Source organism: Gymnoscopelus braueri (assembly GCF_963280865.1).
Source record: "Gymnoscopelus braueri genome assembly, chromosome: 16".
NCBI lineage: Eukaryota > Metazoa > Chordata > Actinopteri > Myctophiformes > Myctophidae > Gymnoscopelus > Gymnoscopelus braueri.
The window spans coordinates 26,681,892-26,706,956 of record NC_137616.1 but is presented as its reverse complement, the minus strand read 5'-3'; the positions used below and the strand labels follow the sequence as shown (position 1 = coordinate 26,706,956).

Below are 25,065 nucleotides of genomic sequence, written 5' to 3'. Positions count from 1 at the left end.
AACTCGGAACAGCGGATGTTTCACAGGCAAATAGCCCCCTCTTGTGTTTATTCCACAAAATACAAATTAAAAAAGGACTGAGTATGCTCTATCCGAGCAAATGACTACTGAAGTGCTATGTGTGTGTGTGAGACAATGTAAGCATGTTTGTATGATAAAATATTCTACTGAAAAGTATTTTGTGTAATCTTTCTGTGTATGCCTGCATAGTGTTCCTTCAATGACTTTATTTTGGCATCACAGAGTCACTCAGGTGGTGCCAAACTTGTGTGCAAACTTTTATTAAAGTTTTCTTTGATCTTTGCCTCCTTTGAAGTTCAGCGCCTGCCTTTAATTGGTATGTGGATGTGCGTGACCTCCTCTGATCCTCGTTGCATGCATAGTGTATGTGGAGGATTATTGTATTGATTCTTAATTAGTTATGTCTTGGCATTGTATGTGAGGTGCTGTTTGATTGATTAATTATGTTGCCACTATGTATAGTGAACATCTATAAGTCATCTACACCTATGCCTGTATGTGTCTAAGACAAATTCCTGTACATCTATTGTACTGTGACAACTCAAGTGATCTGACATTCTCCCTTCCCTGAACTTACTGTAATTCCCTTTCTTACCTGTACCGCCTCCAGCCTCTGCTCCAACTGCTCCTTTGTCCCCATGGTGCTGTCCACTGTCCCCAGCCTCTCCTGGATCTCCTCCAGCCAGGCCCACACGCCCTGCAGGGTCTCCCCGAAGGCTTGGCTCTCCTGGCAGCCGCGCAGCCTCTCCCTGGCTACCTTCAGCAGGGCCTGGTGCTCCATCTGGAGTTGGCCAGTCACCCTCACCTCTCCGCCTGACCCCCGGCCTGCTTCAGACAGAGACTGGGCCTCGTGACAGAGACGCTCCACGGAGCTCCTGGCAACAGACATTCACTGGTCATACCAGATCATTTAAAATTCCCCAAAAAGTAGCACAGTATCATCCTCAGTGTTAAAGCCGCAATCCATAACTTTCATGTCCTACCTGCGATTTGAACCCAGGTCTCCCTACCATTTCTCAATGGAAGTTTAGGTAACCATCTCCACTGCAGATGTACTAGTTATGTTGTATTAACATACCCTCCCCATTGGTTAAATACAAATGTATTCATTAAAATAATTTAAATGATAGTAATTTAACTCTGGGATTTGTGAGTTACAAATGAATTAAATTAAGACTTAAGAAGATTTTACTGTGACAATGCTGTGTGCAAATATGATTGACATTACTCACTAATGAGATGTACGTTATGGCATTTCATCATTGCCTCCAGTGTGTAGAGACATAACGTAGTGTAAATCAAAGTGAATGCACACATAAAAGCACCTTGCACAAATGTGTGCACGTACAGAAACACATACAGTGCAAGCAAAAACACAACACACGCCTGCGCAATGGCGCACACAAACAAACAAACCTTCTTGATAACAGCTCTTTGTGGAGATTCTCTATTCTTTCCAGTTCTTCAGTGCTGTCAGGAACTCCTTGTGGGCTCTCTACCCCAACAACAGGCTCCTTCTTCAGGTCGAGGTCCACCTGCTCCAGCCAGCCTCTTATACCATCCACACATTCATCAAACCTGGAGAGGAGAGGAGAGGAGAGGAGAGGAGAGGAGAGGAGAGGAGAGGAGAGGAGAGGAGAGGAGAGGAGAGGAGAGGAGAGGAGAGGAGAGGAGAGGAGAGGAGATTGACAGACATAACATTCAACATTTATACACATGCATGCTGGAACTCAAACAGTAACACTAACACTTGAAGAATTATTCACTACCAGAGTATACCGCACGCACACACACACAGACACACACACACACACACACACCCTGACCCACTCACCCTTTCAGCAGGTCGATGCTCTCCTCCATTCCTCGCTGGCTCTGTGAGCACCTCTCCTGGTAGCTTCTCCACTCCCTCTGACAGGAGGAGAGCTGGTCCTGGACCTGCCCGGCCCCAGCCTTGGGTAGGTGGAGCAGGAGGCTGTCCGCCTCCTCGCGCACCTTTGACAGGCGGTGCTCACCCTCCGACGCACGCTCCACCGACACCTGTCGATACCGGGAGGGGAGAACACATGAAAGCCTTAGTTTTACGTTTAAAATTGTTAACACGATTCTTTCAAGATGTTTTTTTAATGATCTGGTGTAGGGAGACTAACATATTGATTCACACTTTTCACACATCTCACCTATTGCACCAATAAATTATTAAGGAAAAAAGTTGGTATGCTGCTCATATAGTCTCGGTTGACCGACAGATGAAAAGAAACAGTACCTTCAGCCTGTGCAACTTGGCTCCAAGGATGGCAACATCTCCTGATTGGCTAGAACATTCTTTTAGCTCCGCCTTCAGCTCTGTGAGCCAGGACTGAAAGTCCTGGACCAGCTCTGGTTAGAGGAAGAGCAAAGACAAAGTGCAGATGAACAACATTTGAAGAGCGAGTGAGTGTCAGAGGATGGACCGAAGATCTATGGGGAGGAGGTGAAGAAAATGAAGAGGAGTGGAAGATGAGCGAGAGAGAGCCTGAATGAAGGAGCCAAAGGGAGGAGGGCAGAGGAGGTGAGTGCACTGAGGCAGATGGGAGGTGTGGGTGTGTCTGAACAGCGCAGCGCCAGGTTGCCTTGGCAACAAGCCCAAAACGACTCCCTCGACAGTAGATGTGATGAGAGCGACATTACTCTCAGAGGCACAGGTGTGTGTCAGTGTGCTTAAGAGTGAATGCATGTGTGTGCAGGAAAGCGCGTGTCAAAGCGTGAGTGCATTGAGAGAGCTCTGGGGATAATCGAGGCTAATCTAAATTGAATCTGTTGCACCGCTTCCACGTAAGGACATTACATCATGTTGTGTTGTACTGTATTGCTGGGTGATTGTAAGACATTCAATATCTTCTCATATGGAGGTCAATTATAGAGGTAAAGTACCATCTGCTGATCTTGTGCTACATCATGAACAATCCGGACCTCTCAGGTCATCTGGGACAGGACTGTCTGTCCTCAGAATCAGAATTACCACATACATAATGATATAATTGTAGATGTTAAATCATTTATTTTGCACTCAAATAGTTTTTCTGTTTTACTTTTCCTTATTTTAACTTTTTGTTTTTATTGTATTCAAATTAATGTCTTAAATGTTTTACATAAAGCACTTTGAATTACCTTGCTGTTGAAATGTGCTATATAAATAAACTTACCTTGCCTTGTCTTAAGTAACTAAACTCAGTTGGCATTTTGCAAAAAAACTGCAAAGAATTCAACTAATCTACTTCTTAATATGTGCCACAACCTCTCCTCTAGTCTCTGCACACATTTTAATGACTACTGTATGTCGATCTGTAACTAGTATAGCAGAACTTATAATTTCATTATCATTACCAATACTTTGATAAAGTGAAACGACTCCCCTCAATTACTTAGAACACACCGTCTTAAATCTAACCTCCCGAAAGAAAGTCCCTTAACGGTGATTCATGCGTAGCTGCACACCTGTGTCACACGCCAAAAATAGCAGCTCTGCAACTCATTGTGAGCTTGTAGATCAGCTATTTTGGGTGTACGACACCAGCACACAACAAAGTTTAACAGGGCTTTTACCATCAAAGTGTAGCTGCAGCCCGTCCTGGAGGCTGCCTCTGGTCCTAGCACAGCGCTGGGCCACAGCCTCTGTTCTTTTGGCAATGGAGGTGAGGTCGGAGGAGAGGCGAGACAGCTCCTGGGAGGGGTGGGACCTGCACAGAGCATTCAGAGCCTCCCTAGCTGAGTCCATGTCAGCCCTCTGCTGGTGCACGATGCTCTGCAGGTCCTGGAAACAAGGACAAGAGAGAAGAGAGCTATTAAATCTAAACATGACGTTGCGATTATGCGGACAACAACATCCAGTTATCTTCTGGTGCGCTACACAATAATTATTGCAGTTTATGTTGCTTCATCGTTGAGTTTGTATGGACATATCGGGACAGGTATTTTCTCTGATATTGTGTTCTTTGCAGCATACAGTATAGAATCTACAGTATGCCTGTAGATGTGCTAAATAGCAAAATAAAACCCTGCTATATATTATCTCTGTATTTTCCCCAAGAAGTTATGATGCCATACTTTACCTTGACTGTGCCCATGTCTTCCGGGGAGGTCGCTTCGGTGAGGTTGGACAAAGAACCTTCCACTGTCTCCAGCCGCTTGGCCATTTGGGACATAAGGTCCTCCAACCGCTGCTTCTGGAAGCTGAAGTAGGTCAGGGCGCGCTTGGCCTGGTTATACACCTCCTGGGCATGGGTCATTTTCTTCCTCAGGTCTGACTCCAGGACCTAGGTACATAAGAGAGGCTGACTAGAGTACTTTGAGCTTGCACTTGTAAGTCGTTCTAGATAAGTGTGTACTGAATTGTGTCATGCTTTTTGGTGCATTGTAAATCTTGTACTTGGAGTTCTGCTACAGTATACTGTAGGTCTACTATATGAAGTAAAGTTATTAGTAGTGCTACTACTACTACTACTACTAGTAGTAGTAGTAGTAGTAGTAGTAGTAGTAGCAGCAGCGGTTTAAACTGTAAGGGTCTGCCACCCCTTTCCCCACAACACTGACCTGTAGCTGTATTGGGGTCTCCTGGAGTTTGGCTAGCTCCTTCAACTCCGTCACTCTCTCCTGCAGGGCATCCAGCCTCTGTTCCCTCTTCTCCACCTCCACCTGTTGTTTGAAGCACAGGCCTCTTCCATCAATCACACTGAATCTAATCAGCCTGAATATGACTGAATGCCGTCGACACCTTTCATTTCATCAGTCACGTCACGTGGCCTGTCCAATAAAATCTAACCTGAAAAGTGGCGAGGCGAGCCTCTGTCGTCAGCTTGTCACCGAGATTAGTCACGTCGTCGGTGAGGTCAGCGATGGAGGCGGCAGCCCATTGGTCAATGTCGTGTTCCATGGCCTTGAGGTCGTCCCATAGGGCCACACAGTAGCCCAGCCTCTCTGTGTTGGTCTGAATTTTCTCTGAAACCTAAAATGGACAAAACCAAGACTGTCACTCTGCCAGGTTATATAGGACATAACACATCTCAATCAATTGAACGAGAAGGATTGTCTGTCTTTCTTTCTCTCTCTCCCTCCCTCTGTCTCTCTAGGTATCAAGGGATGTCGCACTTCATTGCGACACAGGAGAAGATGGAGGTATAATTGGGTAGACAGATGCGTGGGAGAGAAGTGAGAGACAGTCAGGAAGGCAGTTAACGTGTCCAGACTTGCTTATATTACTAGCTCGTTTGTGACAGCTGAGCGCGCCCCCCCCCCCCCCCCCCAATCCCACAAGGAAAGAAAAATTAAATGACTGAAACTAAAGGGATAAAATATGATAAACAGGACGTCACGTCAAGTGTTGGGTGGTTGTGTATTGTGGACTTTAATAATGATCAGAAATCTTTATTGTATGTACATCACCAATCATATTCTACAATTAATCTACATCAGATTCAGTACACACTGCATTGTCCTTTATCAAATGACATAAAGAGTTTTCTGCAAATAATATTTGTCCCCTGGTCTGACCAGCTTGGCTTGGCTGTAATTACATCAAGCTTAATTACATCAAGCTCTTCTCCACAAAAGTACATACTATCTAGTAGCTACCATCTGTAAACATGGTCCTTTGCCATTGATCTTAAACACTTAAGCCCAACATACTTTGTACATACGACTAATAAGGGAAAAAAGGATCTAAGCATTGTGAGCTTTAATGGGTCTGCAATTTTTGCAATCTTTCAAAAGTTGATGTGACAATTTTGAAGTTTTTTGTATTTTCTTTTTTATGTCTGCCTATAATCACATGCCCAAAATAGGGTTAATGTGGTAAACCCAAGTGGTGCATACAACAGTATAGGATGGGACACCATCCTCACCTCCAGCCACTGGTCTCTTAGAGTCTCCATGTCTCTCTGGATGGAGTGTGTGTCGCAGTTGGGAACCTTGGCCAGCTCTCTCTGCAGGTCCTCTACAGTGCTAATGAGCTGGTCCATGCTCTCCTGCTTATCTTTTAGCTCAGCTTGCACTGCCTCATGCTAGGAAGAGAGTGCAGTGCAGATGTGATGACAATATACCACCACTAGAGGGAGAAGCATCATCATCTCACAACTTTTCACAGGATGATCCTTTTCAAAGGCTGTGAAATGTATATTTGTTTATTTTACCATTTAGTTATATGTAAATGTATACATTTATAAACATAATATGTTTACATCTAAACATATACTGTATACTATATTATAGTATACAGTATATGTTTATTTGTATTGTACAATGTGATAAAACAGCTTGGACTGAGAATGTATTGATTGCTTGATTGATTGATTGACATCTTCATTGACAAAATGCATATACATAACCATGCTTATATATATATATATCTGTCCAAAGGATTAAAAAAACCCAATAAAGCTCAAGAGATTATTTCTATTGCTTTTAAAAGCACAGATCACTGTGTAATGTAACATTGTGAGTTCTAATCATAGTCATTTAATGCATCCCCCTTTTCTCTCTCTTATCTATCCACTATGTGATATCAATTAAAGTAAAACAAAACCCAATATAATAAATAATATTCATAAAGAAACAAAGAAAGGTTCTAACCCGGGATAAAGTCCTCTTGGCCTCCTCAGGGCTGTGGTTGTGGTCAGGCAGGTTGTGAGTGATCGCCTGGGCATTCTCCACTGTGGTGCCGAGAGTGGACTTCAGACCGTGGAGCTGACGGAGAAGATCAACCAATACTCCACTCTGTTCCTGACTGCAGAGGGGAAGTATGCAGCGAAACAAACAAATAATGCAAATAAATAATGTTAAGCAAAAGGTCAGAGGGAGACAAATCATCAATTGAAGTTTTTCATCAATCTGTGAGCCTCTGACACCCTTTCATCCCTCACCCATCAGTGATCAGAGTCCTGACATTCTCCCAGGTCGCCTCCACCAGGGCCAACTCTCTCAGTGCCTCCCCAGCCAGCTCACTGTCTCTCTGGGCCAGCTGGCTGCCTCTCTCCCTTAGCCACTGCTGGGAATGCTGTAGGGACTGGAGTTCATCCTCCAACTGGACATAGAAACGAAGCCTAGGGAAAATACAGACACAGAAGCCGCATTGAGGAATGATAGCTCAGTTACAATACTCTATGTCATTTTTCAAGGGCTATTGCATTTGTTAATCCTTATTCATATTTTTTGGTACATACTGTACTAAAGGCAAGACAGAATGTCTCAGTCTCTGGGGTTGAAAATTAGAGTGGAAAAAACTCAGTGATAGAGCGCAATGCAAACAAGGCAATCTAGAGGCGCTGTAAACAAGGCAATCTAAAGGTGTGCATGATTGAGCTGCTTAAGCTCCGTCTGGCAGACATACATATACACAGATATGACAAACAAACAAACTAGAAAAATGTGTTCCTCGTAGCACCTCGGAGCAGGTCTCTGCCAGCCTGACAGGGCAGGTAGCTAGGTATTGTTCCAGCAATATTTCACGGCAATTGGACGCTGCGTTCATGATTTGAGGCATTTGGTTAAAAACAGGCCAAACAGGCAAACTTTGGAAGCCAATCTTAGCCAATCAGGATGGAATGTGAACATTTTGAAAAAAGATCCAAATGTTGCATCTACAGTATGATTGGGCTATAATGTTTGAAATATAACTCCCAAGAATGAAACTAGGCCATTCTGAAGCAGAAAATACCTTCCAGTCGCTAGATAGGAGCTGCCATCACTTTTTGGCAGGAGAAAAACTGTTTCTTATGGCATATAATATTGCCCTTTACAGGTATAACCACTGGTATATTGGTCTGATTGGGCTATAATGTTTGAAATATAACCCCTAGGAATTAAACCAAGCCATGCTTTTTTATGGCACATACTGTACAGTGTACACAACAAAATCCACGAGTATTGACTTGACTAGTATTGGACCCTTCCATGTCAGGTTATTCAGGTAAATAAACACCAGTACCTGTTCTGAAAGGCCTGTATGGTGCTTTCTCTGGCCCCCTCCTGCCTCGCAGACTCTTCTAACATTTTCAGGCTCTTCATGACTTCTTCCTTCCTCTCCCTGAAGGAGCTCCACAGTGCCCCCAGAGCCTCTGCCTCGCTCTGCCTCCATCCCAGACCCCGCTGTACACCCTCCAGAACCACCATGAGGGTCACCGCCTGGCCCCTGCAGGACGTTCTTCCACGTGGACGACTCGTCTCTTTCGAGTCCTTGCACTCCGCCCCACACAGATGGAGGTGGGCCTTGCCCAACCGCCCGTCTAACCCCACTGCCTGAGCCTCCAGTCGGGCAACATCCCCCGCCACCTCCCCGAGCCCGCGATGCAGCCCGTCGGCTTTGGCACAGTCCCAGCTTCCCCTGCCCTCCACGGCCTCACGGAGGCCTTGTACCACCCCGGCTGCTGCACCGTGGTTCTGGAGGAAGACCCCCAGCTCAGCTAGGCACTCCTGACGGAGGAGCAGCAGGCGCTGGGCCTCAATGAGGGGCTGGAAGCAGTCCTCCTTCCAGTCCTGAAGCTGCTGCTGGGCCTCTGAGGTTGAGGAGGGAAGGAGGGAGGACTCGCTTGCCTGGAGGGTTTCTCTCAGGGACGTTTGGCCCTTTAGATTTGTCTCATGATCCTACAAATAAAATAAATATGTAAAGACCTTCAATAGTAACCAAATAAAAACGTACAGTGATTGCGTACTCTATTTATTGATTAAAAAGAGTCCTTAAGCATGTTTTTCATTACAGTAGATTATAGAATATTAATTACTCACCTTGAGCTGAGAGACTGTACACTCCAGGTCAGTGATATCAACCTGGGAAGTGCTTCTGAGGCCAGACAGGAAGTTCTCACTCCACTGGGTTAGGGTTAGCAGAGCCTGGTCAAACAGCTCCGTCTGAGACAGCTGTGACTGCAGTAGTACAAGCCTATACCGATGGGGAAAAGTGACTGTTTGGTATATAAAATGATTTATTTCCCTAATCGGTAAGACTTTATATTAAGGTTGGGTCTATAATGTGTTATAACCACATTTATAATGCATTACAATGCACTTATAAGGCATTATAACACTTGTTATAAATGTTTATAATTATGCATAACAACTTATAAAAAGGTTTATGAAGTATTATAACTTATAATAATATAATTTATAAGTGCTGGTCATAATGCATTATGAACTCAGTGGAACCGCACATTATAACTACCAGGTAACACTTTACTTAAAGGTCAGGTCTATAATGCATTATAATCACATTTATAATGCATTATAATGCATCCAATTCCATTATATTGCCCTTATATTGCTTAATAACACACGTTATAAGTGTTTATAATGATGTATAACAACTTATAACAAAGACACTTAAACTAGCTAAGTTAAGGTAGTTATAATGTGCTGTTCCACTGAGCTTATAATGCATTATGACCAGCACTTATAATACATTATAGACGTTGTTATAAGTTGTCATACATGATTATTATAACGAGTGTTCTAATGCCTTATAAATGCGATTATAATGCATTATAGATTCGACCTTTAGGTAAAGTGTTACCAAATAATCAGTATAATCATCCAAAACTAGAAAGCCAGAGAAGTACCTCTGTGTTGTGTTGTCCTTTAGCAAGGTACATCTCTCCTGCAGCTTTGACAGGTCCTCAGTGAACTCTTGGATACAACTTTCAGGTAAGGTGGGGTACAAATGCTGCCCCAAGCTCTCTAGACCCGGCAACAACGCCTCATGGGATGGTAATTCCTTCTGCATCTCCTGTACAGGTGACATTATTATTTATTGGTAGGTTTGTTTGTATCAACACAACAAGCAAGAAAAACAACAACAGCAACCAAATTGTATTACATGTACAGTATATGATATATGAATCAACAAGGACGAACATTCTGGTCTTAATCCATTTGTGTATTTCTAATACGATTATTATGACTCAAGTGAAATAAACAAGTACCTGTAAAAATGAATGAATTACCTGTACATTTTGATGTTCATATTTAAGCTTTATTTTGTCCACAGAGAGCAGGTTGTTGTCTGGACAACAGACAGACTCACATCTGTCCAGCCAGCCTCTCATGGAGGAACTCTCCTTCTCAAATCTGAAAATTAGAAGACATTTTTAATATTACGGTGAAGAGCAGTTTGCAGTGCACTGCTGTACAGTACACCATGTATACCGAACAACAGACTGATGCTGATAAGCATGGTCCTTCCCGCACACACATGCGCGTGCATGCATGCACGCACGCACACACACACACACACACACACAAAAGGATATGGTGTCTGGGTTATTCTTATCTGCCCATGGCTCAGTGTAAGTGACAGGGTCATAATAGAGCAGCTCTATCTCCCCAGAGCATCCACTGCTGTACGTAATCCCAAATACATACACCTGCAGGGCAAGAGATGAGGTTGACTGTACACACACACACACACACACACACACACACACACACACACACACACACACACACACACACACACACACACACACACACACACACACACACACACACACACACACACAGACAGACAGACAGACAGACAGACAGACAGACAGACAGACAGACAGACAGACAGACAGACAGACAGACAGACAGACAGACAGACAGACAGACAGACAGACAGACAGACAGACAGACACACACACACACACACACACAGACCTTGACCTATCCTGACACCTCCAGTGAAGCATAACCCTTTTCTGTTTGATACTTTGTAGCAGTGCTACAGATCACAGTGCTCATATTTTATTGTCTTATTTATCGCCTATTTGTTTTTTGCTTGTGTTTAGTTTGCTTGCGGAGAGAGATATAAGCAATGAGAAATTACGAGAGAACAAAAGGCACGATGAGAAAAAGGATGTCATTACATCATAAGTGCAGAGGCTGCCCAGGGGACAGACAGCATCAGAGACAAAGAGAGGGTACTGTACATCATAAAGAGATGTGTGAATGATGCAAGGCAGTGAAAGGAGACGTGGCAAGCTCAGGAGACTTTGATGAAGACAAAGAAACAGTTTAGAGGACAAAAGGACATTTCCAAGAACATGAACAATTAACATGCAGCCTATTACAGGAGTCATCTCCAACTTCATATGAATCATGTTTCTTTGTCTAGACAACAGCCGCCGTACAGATTCTGCAGCTGTATAATTACAGTGCAGGTGCATCGGAAGATGGATCATAATAAACCAAATATTACAAGACAGAGACTAAAGCTTGTTTCAATATATTTGTGTGTAATCCGATTGTAGAACATAAAAAGGTCCCCAAAATACCAGTGATTTTTTTTTCTTTCTGTGTTCAACCTCGTCTTATAGGATTCTGACCATAATTTATCTCACACAGATTTTGTTATAATAAGAAGTAAACATAAGAGCTAGTCCAAGTATCCCATGTGGTTAAACTTTCTGATTCTGGGTATTATACATTTGACAAAAATAATCATATTACAGGACTTACTGTAGATCAAACTACAGCACTGATTTATTTATACATAAATAATTTACAAATTTTTTGTTTTGTTTTGTGTTTCGTTATGTAGTTTCTTTAGAGATGGTCGAAGTCTTTCATTTAGGCATGCTTTTTGCTAGCAGCTGTACCTTTGCCATAATGTTAGAAGATTTTCCAGCATAGCTTTTGTCTCTGTGGCCTTTTCCGTGTATTCTCCCTGCTCCCTCAGGAGGTCATCCACCTCCTCCTCCAGCTCACTCCCCTCTCCAAGCCTCTTCGTGGCCAAACACAGAGCCATCAGCCTGGGCCTCAGCTGCTCCAGAGCCTGGCAGACCTCCTGGAGGAAGCACACAACCAGAAACTTGTAGTTGGCTCCAGTGTACTTTACATTATACAGTACAGTGTGTTATTTGTCAGCCTGGGTAGTGGGTTGGGGTTGAGTTCGATTTCATTCTAAGGTCCTCTAGTTTTGGCTAAACTGGGATTGTAAGATACTGTTATTTGCAGTTTATTGTGAGAAATGCGTCACGTGTTTCAATAATGGGTATGCTATTTGGATTTGTAGTTCCCTTTTCCAGAAAGTGGCATACACATTTACTATTCCAGTTCAGTTTCTCATAGCTTCATTTGATTGGCTCAGGAGCAGATTTGAACTGGAAACACACCTTCATACAGTATGTGTTTCCGGTTCAAATCTCATGCTGAGCCAATCAAATGAAGCTATAAGAAACTGACCAAGAACAGGAAATGTTTATGTCACCTTCTAGAAAAGAGACCTAGCCTATTCAGATCACACTTGGAAAGAAATCTTTCTGATGTTGAAGAATGTGGGGCTCACATTTTCAAGTCTTACTGTTGATTAGATGTCATTTGGTGTACCTACCATCTGTTCCTGAAGCCCTTTGTATGTCTCAGATGATGATAAACAAAATGTGATCGGACAATCCAGCTTCTGCTTGAGGTCATTCATTGTTTTCTTCACCTGATGATGACAAATATCACTTAATCAAATGACTAAATATTAAAATTGATACTCCTATCAACTTTTCTACACAAAACCTTTAAAGCTATTGAGGTGCTGTCCAAATTCTCTCATCAGAGAAAACCCCAAATTAAAACTGTTCATGTGCTGCTTGCTTACAATATTTCACAATAATATCATCAGTTGTATAATGGGTTACCTGTTCCAGGTTGTCACTGCATGTCTGCCTGTAGGAGGCGCTCTGGGTGAGCTGTCCACCCAGCTGCTCCACTCTCCCCCTCAGCTCTTCCCAGTATTGCCCCATGTTGGCCAGCCTTGTCCGGATACGCTCCACCTCCCCAGGGGTCACAAACTTTGACAGGGCCTCACACTCTGCCTCCAGGTGGGCAAGAACAGCCCCTCGTTCCTCTAACCCCGCCCCCACCGCCTGAAGGGACAGCAGTAAGAAAGAGATGGTTGAATCTATCTAACTATTGTTAAGCAAGACTAGGTCAAAACCAAGCATATGGCTGTACCCTGTGTATATAATGCTAGAGGGCGTTTAATTTGACACAACTGAATGGCTAGGTGGTTGTTGGGCCTACCAACCGACCAGTGGTGTAAATTCATCAGTCAGTCAGTCAGTCAGTCAGTCAGTCAGTCAGTCAGTCAGTCAGTCAGTCACAGGCATTCGCTTTTGTAGGGCTGGCCTCGCTGTTGTGGTCCAGTCAAAAATAAGCCTTGGCCAAATATATGGACACTGCTGCAGGCTATACCTTTTCGACTCTAACATTTAATCTATGGCTATTGGCTACCAAACAAAAACACCATTGCCCAGATTGAAAGGATATGATCATGTACGACTTGTGTGTTGTACTGTACCTCCACTGTGCTGATGTGACTGTCCAGGGGATCTAAGGAGGCTGTTGTCCTTGCCCTTTCTAGCTCCTGCTCTCTCTCTGAGATCCAGCAGGAAAAGGCCTCTGATTCACTGCTGAAACCCTCCCACCATAGACATACCAGCTCCAGCTGGACAACACTGGAAGGACAGGACACTGGGTTAAGAAAGCTTCTTTTTCATTCTAAAGGTCCTTACACACCGGGGCGATTTTTTTCATGCGAATAATACGTTTTTTTTTAAACCTTATAAAGTCAATGCAAGCTTCCACACCAGTTTCGCGGAGCGAAAAAAGCATCCGAATTTTGCGTATATTCGCATATTCGCCGGTGTGTAACCGCCTTTAGAGTTGTAAAGAACACACATGCGCACATGGTCAAACACTTCCAAATTGGCAAGGTACCTATGATACAGACTATGGGCCACATTTCAAGTCAAGTCACTATTATTTGGTACAGAATGCACACATAACTCTGCCAAAGTGCTCTTAAGATTTTACTGTTGTGGTAGCAGAAAACAGTTGCTACAGACCACACGGTCTGTCATCATTTGGACATTTTATTGAGAACAAATAAAAGACAGTACCTTTTTCTGAGGTGTTTTATTTATATATGTGTTATAAATATACATAATGTAAAGTAAAGTCAAATCAAATAATAGATAAATACTTCTTTCTGAGTTGGTCTTGCAGTTGTGAGACCATCTCTCTGGAGGACTGGGCCTGCTGCAGGAGTACTGTCTGATTCTTAGGTCCCAGAAGAATATCTACTGCCTTCTCCAGGAGCAAATCTGCCCGAGCCGCAAACTCCTCCGTTCTCTTGATGAACTCCTATAGACAGGACAAATAGATGAGCAAATATAGGACCCAAACACACACACATATGCAAATGCAGAACACATCACACGTACACATGAACATGAGTTGCATTGTTTATATCAACATTAATAAGAATATTACGAGAACTACACTACCCAAGAGGCATGCACGCACGCACACGCACACGCACACACACACACACACACACACACACACACACACACACACACACACACACACAGTACCTTGCTGTGGTCCAGTTCAGTTCGGAGGCTGTCCAGGCTGTTGAAGATGAGTTCTTTGTTCATTGCTGTGTTGATGTTGCTGACAAACCTCCAGACGGTTTCTCTCTCTGCCTCAAAGTCCTGCCAGGAACTCAGAGCTGCCTGGAGATGATATGAAGAGAAGAAAAGAATAGTATAGTAGTGGGCATAGTTATAGTTAAGAGTACTAGTAGGCATACAGCCACCACAGGTAAACTGTGACAAACTCCGACACAGTCACGCTAACAGATGTTGTAGCCACTGATATGCAGGCATACATAGAGATACTGTAGTGTGACTAATGCCAATGAAAGATGTAACCCAGGGTAACAACAGGGTAAAAAGCACAAAAAACACTTAGCATAATTACAGCCTCTCAAGCCAGACAAATATTCCACAATCTTCGAATGTTATATTGAGTCTGTAACTACGGCCCCTGAAAGTGGTGCAAAGGAAGTTGTCATCGTTGGTCATTTCCGTTCACGATAATATATTTTAAAATATCTTTAAATATAATATTTTTTTACATTTCCATTTCCGTTTGCTTGCTACAGTGTGTCTTCAGAGCATGTTTATTTAATTGATTAATCAATCAATTGTGTTCCGGCATGGATCAAAGGAACTAACGTAGTATACTTTAATTTCCTATTTAGCGGTATTACAATGAAAACAAATTTTCAAGGTTTTAAAGAAAAAATACCCTGACCTTTTTTTATATAGTTACACACATTGTTTTAAATGAATTTTCAAAACTTTTCCATAACCTTTCCAAAGTATTTTACCCCATTTCCAGGACTATAGAAATCATACAGTGCAATAATCACACTCTCAAACCAGTGTGCCATCAATGCGCCAAGACAGACTTGAAAGAAAGTGTCACGTGACAAAAAGAACAGATCTACAAGCTAACAGCGTATCGAGTAACACTGCATTTTACCCATCTTTCACGTAATGTTAGACAAAAACAATGTATTTCGTTGCTGTCGGGCAGAAACCTCTTATCTCCGTAGTTTAACTTTTTTCCTAAATCATACAGCATCACACAAAAGCATCAAAAGTAGCAGATCTACAAGCTCGAAACGCTGTGCGAAGCGACTCGTTTTGAGTTTGTAGATCTGCGACTTTTGCCATTTTAAAATTTGAATCCTGAAAAGTACATTTGATTCATTTCAAACGTTTTCCAGGCCTGGAAAACTGTTTATCTAATTTCAAAATATTTCCAGGAATTTCATGACCGTGGGAACCCTGGTTACATTATCATTAAAACCTTAGTGTTTTGCCAATTATTTGGGGGCCCATTTGCAATATCCTCATGACGCACCAGTGGGGAATTGCTGTGATACTGTAGATCAATGACACATGAGTCATTGACAACATGAGAGTACATTAGTACAGTGACATAGTGAACCACACAGTCCTTCTACCTGCAGGTTGAGTTCTTGTGTCACAGCTTTGCGGTCCACCTCTCTGAAGGCTCCTTCCAGCTCCCGTAGCGACTGGCTAAGCCCCTCCCCCTCCTGCAACTCGCGGCAGTGGGACACCAGTAGCTCTGCCTCCTTCCTATCATCATGCAAACGCTTTAGGTGTTGCTGCAACATACACAGACACAGACACAGTACACACACACACACACACACACACACACACACACACACACACACACACACACACACACACACACACACACACACACACACACACACACACACACACACACACACACACACACACACACACACACACACACACACACACACAATGTCAGATGACAGGGTTAAACAAAACAGGGTTTTCTTTATTAAAAAGTTAAAGTTCTATATTCTGATAGTAATCGTTGCTATAGAGTGTTTGTTCAGAAACAGTGGTCACCCTATTTTCAGGTGGGTTGCCAGTTTCATCCAATCAGGAGAGAGTACTCATATATCAGCTTCAATTAAGACAAAATATCACTTACACCCCCTTTAAAGACAGCATGAAAGTTATTATGATGGGCAATTAGCATTGGCAGGAAATAAAAATGGCTGAGCCGACTTGAACTGAACAAAGTAGAAAGTAACATTAATGGACAGAAAGCACTAGACATGTCACAATGTTCCAGTGAGTTGGCATCATTTTTCAATAATAGAGTTTTCTAGGGCAGTCGTCTGCTTCAGACCCATATGTTCTCTATGACGTCCTGACCCTCTGTACCAGACGGAACACGGTATCCCCCTCATATTGGTTATTCTTAGTCTGCGACCCCCACGAGAGCGTCTCGTGGCTCACTTCATGGTTCATGTTAATATTGCATCAAGTTACTCCCCAGTGAATCTAAAACTCTTCAGTTTATACAGTGAAATCTACAAGAGCCTGTTACTCTCAAACACTATTTTTCTTTTCGTTTTTTCTCAAATTGAACGCTCCATCCCAGTCTCACTGAGATGGATTCAGTGCATTTTATAAATTTGAATGTACCAGATCAGCTTGGTGATTCAAGAACACTGCTTCTAAATATCGGTTTGTCTAAATAATACATTAAGAGAAAACACAACACAATCGTGCTCAGGAGGAAGAGAGGCCGTCTGAGAATCCTTGGTTCCTTCATGCTTCATATTGAAGTGGCCCTGAACAAGACACTGTAACTGTTCCCCGGGCTCAGTTAAAATAGTCGCCCTCTACTCCTAATAGCTAGGATGGGTAAATGCAGAGGCTTAATTTCAGGTCCATGTGCAAATGGACTTGTGCAAACACCCCAACAACTAAAGGGATCACGATTTTTACTTTTTATTTCACCCACTTTTTAAAATCTGGCTGAGTTTGATTCAATATAGTGACAAATTGTCACAAACTATACAGCAAGATACATGTTTGCTATTGTCCAAGAACACATCAAAAGAATAGTTTGCCTCAGTGTGTTTGACAACAACATCTGCTGGCGTTCGGGTGGTGTAGGGCTAAAGTTCTTTCCCATCATTGTGGAGGTTTGATTTCTCCGCAGTGCCTCAGACTTGGTTAGGCGCTCCAACAAACACAGCTGTGCTCATGGGTGGGGAGGGTTATCTCTGGTGCTGTACTAGTGTCTCCTATAGGTAGGTCAGGTGCCTGTTCAGCAGGGAGTGGAACTAGGTAGAACAGCATGTTCCTCTTCATGTATTATGCCCTCACAGCAAAACTCCTCATTGTCAGGTGAAAAGAAGCAGCCTCCCCAAGAGGAGTTGGCAGTGGCAGCTGAGCTGACTATATAAGGTACATGGGGGCAATAGCAATGACTAAATTGGGGATAAAATCAACAGTTGATAAAACTGTCTTTTTCGCTCACTGAATGTAACTTTTATGTGTGTCTCATTTGTAACAATACAAGTTCTGCTTAGGGCCTATTATTTTGCCATTAAGTGACTCTCCCATGAGTATGCAACGCAATCTCTGCCAAGCTGGCTGTGCACATTTTAAATGGAAACTTTTCGAATGATTCTCTGACAGAAAGCACCACTTTACTGTGACTGTTTCAGTGGTAAATGGTAAATGGTGCATTTATATAGCGCTTTTATCCAAAGCGTATTTACATAGATTGTGCATTACATTCACCCATTCACACATTCATACACCGATGGCGGAGGAAACCATGCAAGGCACCAACCTGCTCATCGGGAGCAATTAGGGGTTCAGCGTCTTGCTCGAGGACACTTCGACCCACCATCCGGCCGCTCTACCGGCCACTCTACACACGAGCCTCTGCATTTTATGTTAAGTTAAGGCTGAGGAAATTCCACTCCACCATTCAGTATGATGTTTGAAACAATGAAATGAATCTAGAACAGCCAATAAAACAGATGACCTGCTCTGCGCATTCATGCACCCAAGAGGGAGAAACCTGTTAATTTGGTGACCCCATGACCTTTCACCTAGCACCTCCATGAGGCTAGCCTGATTGTCCGACTGAAGCGTGAAGTTCACTAAGTGAGTGGGGGGGGGGGGGGGGTGTCTATGGTCTGGAGCCAGGCTACCACGAGGCTACCACGAGGCCAGAATTTCAAACGATCAAACAACAAATCACCCAGATTAGAATAATATAAAAAATTGCTTAAAATAAGTGAGAGAAAACAGGTCTCCTTGTGTTTGTATTTTAAACATATTGAACATCTTCAATTTCTTCATTTTAAAATGAGCATTACTTCCATTTTGCCTTTCTCATTTGTTTTAACACATCATAATTTATACATCAGCAACAGTTTTACTTCAAGCTTTCCCTCTTATGCTGCTAGAAATATAAAATACAGCGACACTGCTCCCCCATACCTGGTGTATGAGGTACAGCTGCCTGGCCTCCTCCAGACTCTCAGCCTCCAGGATCTGGTCCGTCTGCTCCTGAGCCTCCCTCCGTGCCCTCAGCACCTCCTCTAGAGCACCACGTACGTCCTCTCTGAGATCGTCACACTGGGACATAGCATTGCCCTCCTCGCCCCACTTATAAAGACAAGAGAGCAGAGGAGCATGACGGAATGGCAGGACTTTCCGAACATATGGTGATGCAAAAATAAATGATAAAAATCAACTTGCAGTACACACTAATACATGGAAAAGACTACATCACTAATAGTTCCAGTGTGGTTTCATATTCCAGAATAAAAACATCAACTACAACCTCGCAATATAGTACTGGCAGGAAAGGAAGGATTCAGTGTTGAGTGTTGAGTGTTGAAAGAGTGATTAGTTTTCTGTATGTTTTCATTATACCTTTGCAGACTGGATGCTATTGGAATGAATGTGAGTAAGGTTTTACCTGACAGAGTGAAGACAATAGTGCCCTGAGGTCAGTTGAGAGTTTGGCCAGGGCCGCTCTCTGCCTCTGGACCTCCAGTTCCGGGCTGACCTCGGACAGCACGGTCAGACGGCTCTTCAGCCACAACAGGTTCTCTTCACGGCACTCCACTGCCTCCTGAAGGGCCTGCAAAAGTGTGGGAATTGGAATTGAAGCATAAAGAAATGAAAGCCTACCAAAGCTGAATTTTTAACTTTAACTTTATTTTAGTGCCCCGATGGAAAGGTCAGGCTCACCTGAATGGCGGCGTCCACTTGTTCCTGATGGCTGGAGTCTCTAGCCGTCTCTCTCAAAAGCCTCACCTGCCTCCTCTGAGACGAGAGCCAATCAGAAAGCTCGCAGAACCTACAAACGAGGAAGCAAACTTTGTCATAACACAGCAATTACATTCGGTCATTTTTACCAGTGAAAAGGTTGGATTTAAAGGCTTTTATGTTAAATTCCATCAGTCAATCCTCACATCTCGTTCCACTCCCTCCATTTATCAGGGTGCTGCAGCAGTTTGAGGTAGATGGTTTCTATTTGACCTTTAACCTCTGCCAGAGCCCTCCTGCTGCAGTCGAGGGCTCGGTGGGCGGAGTCGTTGTCTGGTAACTTCTCACATACGTCCTCCATGTTCCTGACCCTCTTCTCACACAATGTCAGGGGCATGCGCTCCTTAAAGAATGCCTGGGAGGTGGGGGCGAGGTGAGAGAAAGCATCGGTGGATTAAGCTGTTATTGTAGCATTTATTTGAATTTGAATTAGAATTTTCACCTATAATGATGTGCCCAAAATATGGACAGCAGGTTGAAAGTGGTTAAACTCTGTGAACCCCACTTCCTCTTAAGGCTAATTTATAATCTTGCGACACTTTCCCCCATTGAAATTACATAATCTTTTGTCATACGAAGATTAAGTATACTGTATATAAAATCTCACCCTGTGCTCCCTGACCACACGTTCACTGGTGCATGTGCTAGACAGAGCCCGCATTTCTCGGTCTAGCTCCTCCCTGCAATCCTGCAGGACCTCCCCCACTCGTGCCTGCTCCACGTCAACCTTCAGACGCAGCAGGTGGGCAGGCACCTCACCCTGGACATCCTGTAAATGAAATCAAGCATTAGAGAGTCAGTAAAAAAATCTTACCCAGGACCAATGTGAAAACATACCGAAAAGGCTTAAAGCTGCAATCCATAACTTTTATGTCCTCCCCAGGATCCGATCTCGGGCCCCCTCCCCTGCATGAGTGCAGACATTTCTACTGTTCGGCTATAATGGAGAGCTCATTTGGGAAGATGAGATATTTTCCTTGGAATTTCATTCAATACCTCTGCCCACCAGTAGTGGTCCTATTGAGACTAAAGAGATTAAATCGGTATAGGAGTCCTATACCGATTTAATCTCTTTAGTCTCAATAGAGGAGCAGGGAAACCTCTGCCCACTGCAGTTGTGTTTAGTTATATTGTATTAACATACTTTACATACTGTACATATTGGTTGAAATTATGTTTTATTCAGACACTTATTTTATAGATTGCAGCTTTGCTAGGTACAGATAATCACATACAGATCCTAATAAAGTGTGTCAGATGTAATGGTCTCCTTAGTTAAGCTAATGAAGTATTGACTCCCACTCATGCAGCAATTAGTGAGAGTGATAAGTCCTGGTGACCTCTGACCTTCCATTGTTTGTGTAGTCTGCGGACAGTTTCCTGCAGCCCCTGCTGCTCGTCCTCTGGTAGGATGTCTGTTAGCTCATCACACGCCTTCAGAAACACACTCAACATCCGCTGGTCCATCTGGTTGAAGAACTCCTGGACAGAATAAAAACAATACATGATTTGGTCAAGGGAAGCACACTTGAGCTTGGGTCAACTTGCAATGAAAGGCTTAATTTCAATGCTAGACAGGCGTTGGTAGAGGAGGTAGAAGAGAAGAAGGGATCATTTCATTATCTGGATATCCTGAAAGACCAAACTCAATGTTGAACAGGATCATTTCAACATGGGTATTGACAAAATCCATTGATACACACTCAGATCCTTCATCCAAGCCATTGTAGATCATAAATGTCCCAAAAACGGTAAGAGCGTCTTGATGTTAGCCATACATATATGGCTGCTTTAGCCATCATCAACAGAATATAAAATGGCACATAGGAGCCAGTACTGTAGATTTGGGCTCACTGTGTGTTTTTTCTGCAGCTCCTCGGGGTCTCCCCTCTCTCGCAGGCAGCCCTGAGCCATCCTCAGCACCCGCTCCAGCTCCTGGCGGGACTCCTCGAACCTCCTCCTAAGACAGTTGTTGGCCTCCTCCTGCCTCCTCCACTCTCCCACCTCCTTCATCAAGGCCTAACAGAAGACACGGTACAGGTCATGACGTGGGCGAACAGTCTCATAGGTAATGTATTATAATTGCATTGTTCGTCTTTCATTAAGCTGTGGAATAATGAGACAGATGAGTAATGCTAACCTGTACTGTTGTCTCTGGGGATATGTCTGTTCTGTGATGTGATTAACAGTAATTAACTCTCTATAGTTCCTGTATAATGCTGCGATTCTGTATGTGTGTGCGTGTGCGTGTGCATGTGCGTGTGTCTGTATGTTTGTTGTGCACACCTGTGTGTGTTCATGTCACTTAGTAAGTGCACATCATGCTAACCTGTGCTGAGCCCTGTATGTCGGCCACTCTCTTTTGCAGGAGGGACTGGTCAAAGTTTCGGAGCACCTTACTATTGGAGAGCGCCCTCTGCAGGGCGTGGTGGTTCCTCTCTATCACTGAGAGGCAACGTTTACTGCTCTGCTGCTGGTTCAGCAGGTCCTGAGAAGACAGAGGAGGAGGAACAAACCAGTACATTTATGAATTGCCAAGGGGGTAAAAAATACAAATCAATCAACCATCAATACACCGTTTGCTTGACCACAGATGCTAAGTATGTTATTTAGATAGCCAGTTGTGTAGACAGATTGCTAGGTTTGATGTTTACCTGGTGGTACCCTAGTTACTTTAATCGTAGCATTTAATTGTTTTCTTTGCACTGTATTTACTTGAACATTTACCTGCTAACTAGGATTCATGCAACTTACTCCAATCTTAAACTTTCTCAGTCGCTTTGGATAAGAGCATCTGTTAAATGCCAGAATTGTAATTGTAACTTCAGTTTACACTTTTTTCAGTCAAAAATACATACTTTTAGTCAAGCGATAGGGATGTGCGATGAAGTATAATTTAACCGTGTGGTAAATTGGCTTATATTGTATGACAGTGTGCAAGTAAAATCAGATAGAAGTACCTTGCTAAAGTCAGGATAATAATGTGTTGTTGACTATTCAGGGACTCTGCATAGCTGTACATTTCCTTTTATTTAACCTGGAGACATCAGGTCTGGCTTCTTGGCATTCAGTTGCTAATCAGTACCATTTGCCAATGTTCAAAGATCTCCTTAACCAACAGGTGGGGGCTCTCCCCCACCGCACATGTCTGTATTCAAATGTAAAGCTACAGTGTTTAAAAAGGGGACTGAAATCTAACTCAGAATGGTCACACTCCACAAGCCGTGAGGCTGCTGGGGCTCCTGGCTCTCTCTGCTGTTAAGATGCTGCTTATTGTGGTCTTTATGGAATAAATGAATGAGTTGGAAACATGGTCCTGACGTCTCTTCTCCTCCACTTCTTATAACAACTACCAGCCTGCTAGCACGCAGTTTAATGCCTCATCATATACGACAACCGTAACTGGACTTTACATTAGATCAGGGGACTAATGTCCAGGGTCTAGGGGGTGTTCGGAGATACTGCAGGGGGGCCGCCAAATCTTTGTGTGATCCCTATTCGGGGGGGAACATAAGCCGAAAATAGCCGTTGTACAAGTTCACAACGCGTCTGCGAAGAGGTTTGGTGTAGAGGGTAAAAAAAGAAGACCAAGTACCGAGCCAAAGGACAAGTTTACAAAGTATTGAGGTTTAAGTGGTTAAATGCACATTTAACATGAATCCAATAAGTAGTGGGAGTCCCTGCTTCATCTCTCTCAGCTAAGGGGTCCTTGGCCTGAAAAACGTTGAAGCCCCCTGCATTAGATAACTGTAATCTTTATTTTTGATTGAAAGTTTGTTCCGCTCTTTGAACTGCGACACAGCAGTTATGCAGTATCTAACCTGCCACGTGAGTTTGTGCTGGGCATGGGTCTGTGTGTCTGGGTCTCTGGCAGCGGCGGTGATGCGGCTGGCCCTCTCCAGAGCCTGGTAGAAACCAGTGACGTGCTTCTCCATTTCCTCCAGCAGGGGCAGCAGGCCATGGCACTCCCTCACCAGGGATGGACACCGCTCTCTCACCTGAAAATACACAAATAAACGGAAAACTAAACATTGACCGAAGGATGTGATGTGGAGGATGTGGATAAAAAGGTTGAGAAAACGATATTGGGATGTTGTACTTTGACATACTTTACCTCAGATGTGCTGCTTTGTCAAAAAGAGACAAAAAATGTTTTTCAACCTAGGTTTTCCATTAGATGGTGGCGCGTACCTTGCTCAGGTGACCTTTGACCGTTGTCATAGCAGCCATGACCCTAGCGCCCTCATCCTGTGACCCATCCTTGACAAGGAGCTGAGCACTACGGGCAGCCAGCTTGTACTGTGTCTCCATGGCAACGACCTTTTGCTTGGTATTCTGAGAGAGAGAGATGTGGGAGTAATGAGCAAAAAGTCATCTTAGAGATGAAGACAACTAAACTTGAACTACATTCAAGAGAAGACTACAGTAATTATTGTCTGTAGGACATACTAAAAGGCTCAAACATTATTAAAAAGCAATTACATATCATCCTGGCCCTGCATGTGTACACAGTAAATTCCTGACAGATAATTTAACTCAAATGGAGTGTACAAATGGAACCGAATGTACCAGGTCCATTTGGTTCTACTGTATGTATTGTGTACACTGTCTAAGTTAAATGAACACTCAAGATTTGACTACAGTACATGTATTGCAGCTAGATCACAAGGAGGCAAAGCATCTCAGAAAGCTGGTGAACATATTGCTTAACAAAGGGCCCCTACAACTTCACATATCTACTGGTATGACAGTAGTGTTTCAGTGGAAATCCCAGCTTAACTTAAATTACACACAGACTCTGTGCCTAAAGTCAACAGAAACTCCCCATCAGCTGAGAACATTTGAGTAGAGCACTATTTTTCTTCAGAGACAATATAAATAAATTGAGCAAGACAGCTAAAAACCACAGGGACTATGATGCTATTGACCCATAATGTGTATTAATATGGACAATATCAATATGGACAAAACCAACAAACACCATATACGGCTATAGCAGTAAAGACACATGGTGCTCTATGTTATTCTGTTCTATAATTATGATGAACAGGCTGTGAGCTTGTGCATTTCTCACCTCCACATCCTGGAGAAAGGCTCGGACATTCAGAAAGGACACCTGGACAGATGCATTGAGCTTGGCCTCAGCCGTGTCCAGTAGATCTCTGAGGGCTGACAGTGCTTTCAAATGGTCCTTTCTCCACTTGTCCACCTCATCTGCACGGGCATACTATAGACAATAGAGGGTGACACACAGTTTGAGAAAACTTTCCTTCACAGATTTACTGGCCTGGGACAAACAGAATTTCCAAATTTGTTTTATAACGTGAGTTGTCCTGATGTAGTAAATCTCTGCTTAACCACAACAGTTCAAAAGAGTCCAAGGTCAATCGTGCAAAGTAGACTGACTCAGTTTTATATGGTCAAGGTTTGATGATATTTATCATATTGCTTTATATGGTTAACCCAACTCATCTGACACCTAAGCATGCACTAACACAAACCATGAAATGTTTTTGAAAATACTATTTCCCCCCAATGT

General features: G+C 43.3%; 1 protein-coding gene across 1 annotated transcript in view; it reads right to left on the bottom strand.

Moving 5' to 3' along the window:
- Positions 1 to 25,065, bottom strand: part of syne1a (spectrin repeat containing, nuclear envelope 1a) — a gene marked incomplete at its 5' end in the record, with an annotated part of 171,551 nt that overhangs the window by 119,697 nt on the left and 26,789 nt on the right. Inside the window, 33 exon segments of the mRNA XM_080452284.1 lie at positions 617 to 896; positions 1,438 to 1,599; positions 1,856 to 2,061; positions 2,288 to 2,400; positions 3,607 to 3,814; positions 4,113 to 4,316; positions 4,594 to 4,695; positions 4,823 to 5,005; positions 5,901 to 6,059; positions 6,628 to 6,781; positions 6,918 to 7,097; positions 7,982 to 8,637; positions 8,779 to 8,932; positions 9,606 to 9,772; positions 9,990 to 10,113; positions 11,625 to 11,812; positions 12,359 to 12,457; positions 12,657 to 12,884; positions 13,319 to 13,475; positions 14,003 to 14,163; positions 14,397 to 14,537; positions 15,839 to 16,003; positions 18,690 to 18,857; positions 19,174 to 19,338; positions 19,449 to 19,557; positions 19,673 to 19,881; positions 20,134 to 20,295; positions 20,874 to 21,008; positions 21,381 to 21,545; positions 21,856 to 22,014; positions 23,348 to 23,524; positions 23,718 to 23,861; positions 24,601 to 24,753. Of these exon segments, the coding sequence (XP_080308410.1) occupies positions 617 to 896; positions 1,438 to 1,599; positions 1,856 to 2,061; positions 2,288 to 2,400; positions 3,607 to 3,814; positions 4,113 to 4,316; positions 4,594 to 4,695; positions 4,823 to 5,005; positions 5,901 to 6,059; positions 6,628 to 6,781; positions 6,918 to 7,097; positions 7,982 to 8,637; positions 8,779 to 8,932; positions 9,606 to 9,772; positions 9,990 to 10,113; positions 11,625 to 11,812; positions 12,359 to 12,457; positions 12,657 to 12,884; positions 13,319 to 13,475; positions 14,003 to 14,163; positions 14,397 to 14,537; positions 15,839 to 16,003; positions 18,690 to 18,857; positions 19,174 to 19,338; positions 19,449 to 19,557; positions 19,673 to 19,881; positions 20,134 to 20,295; positions 20,874 to 21,008; positions 21,381 to 21,545; positions 21,856 to 22,014; positions 23,348 to 23,524; positions 23,718 to 23,861; positions 24,601 to 24,753 (5,937 nt within the window).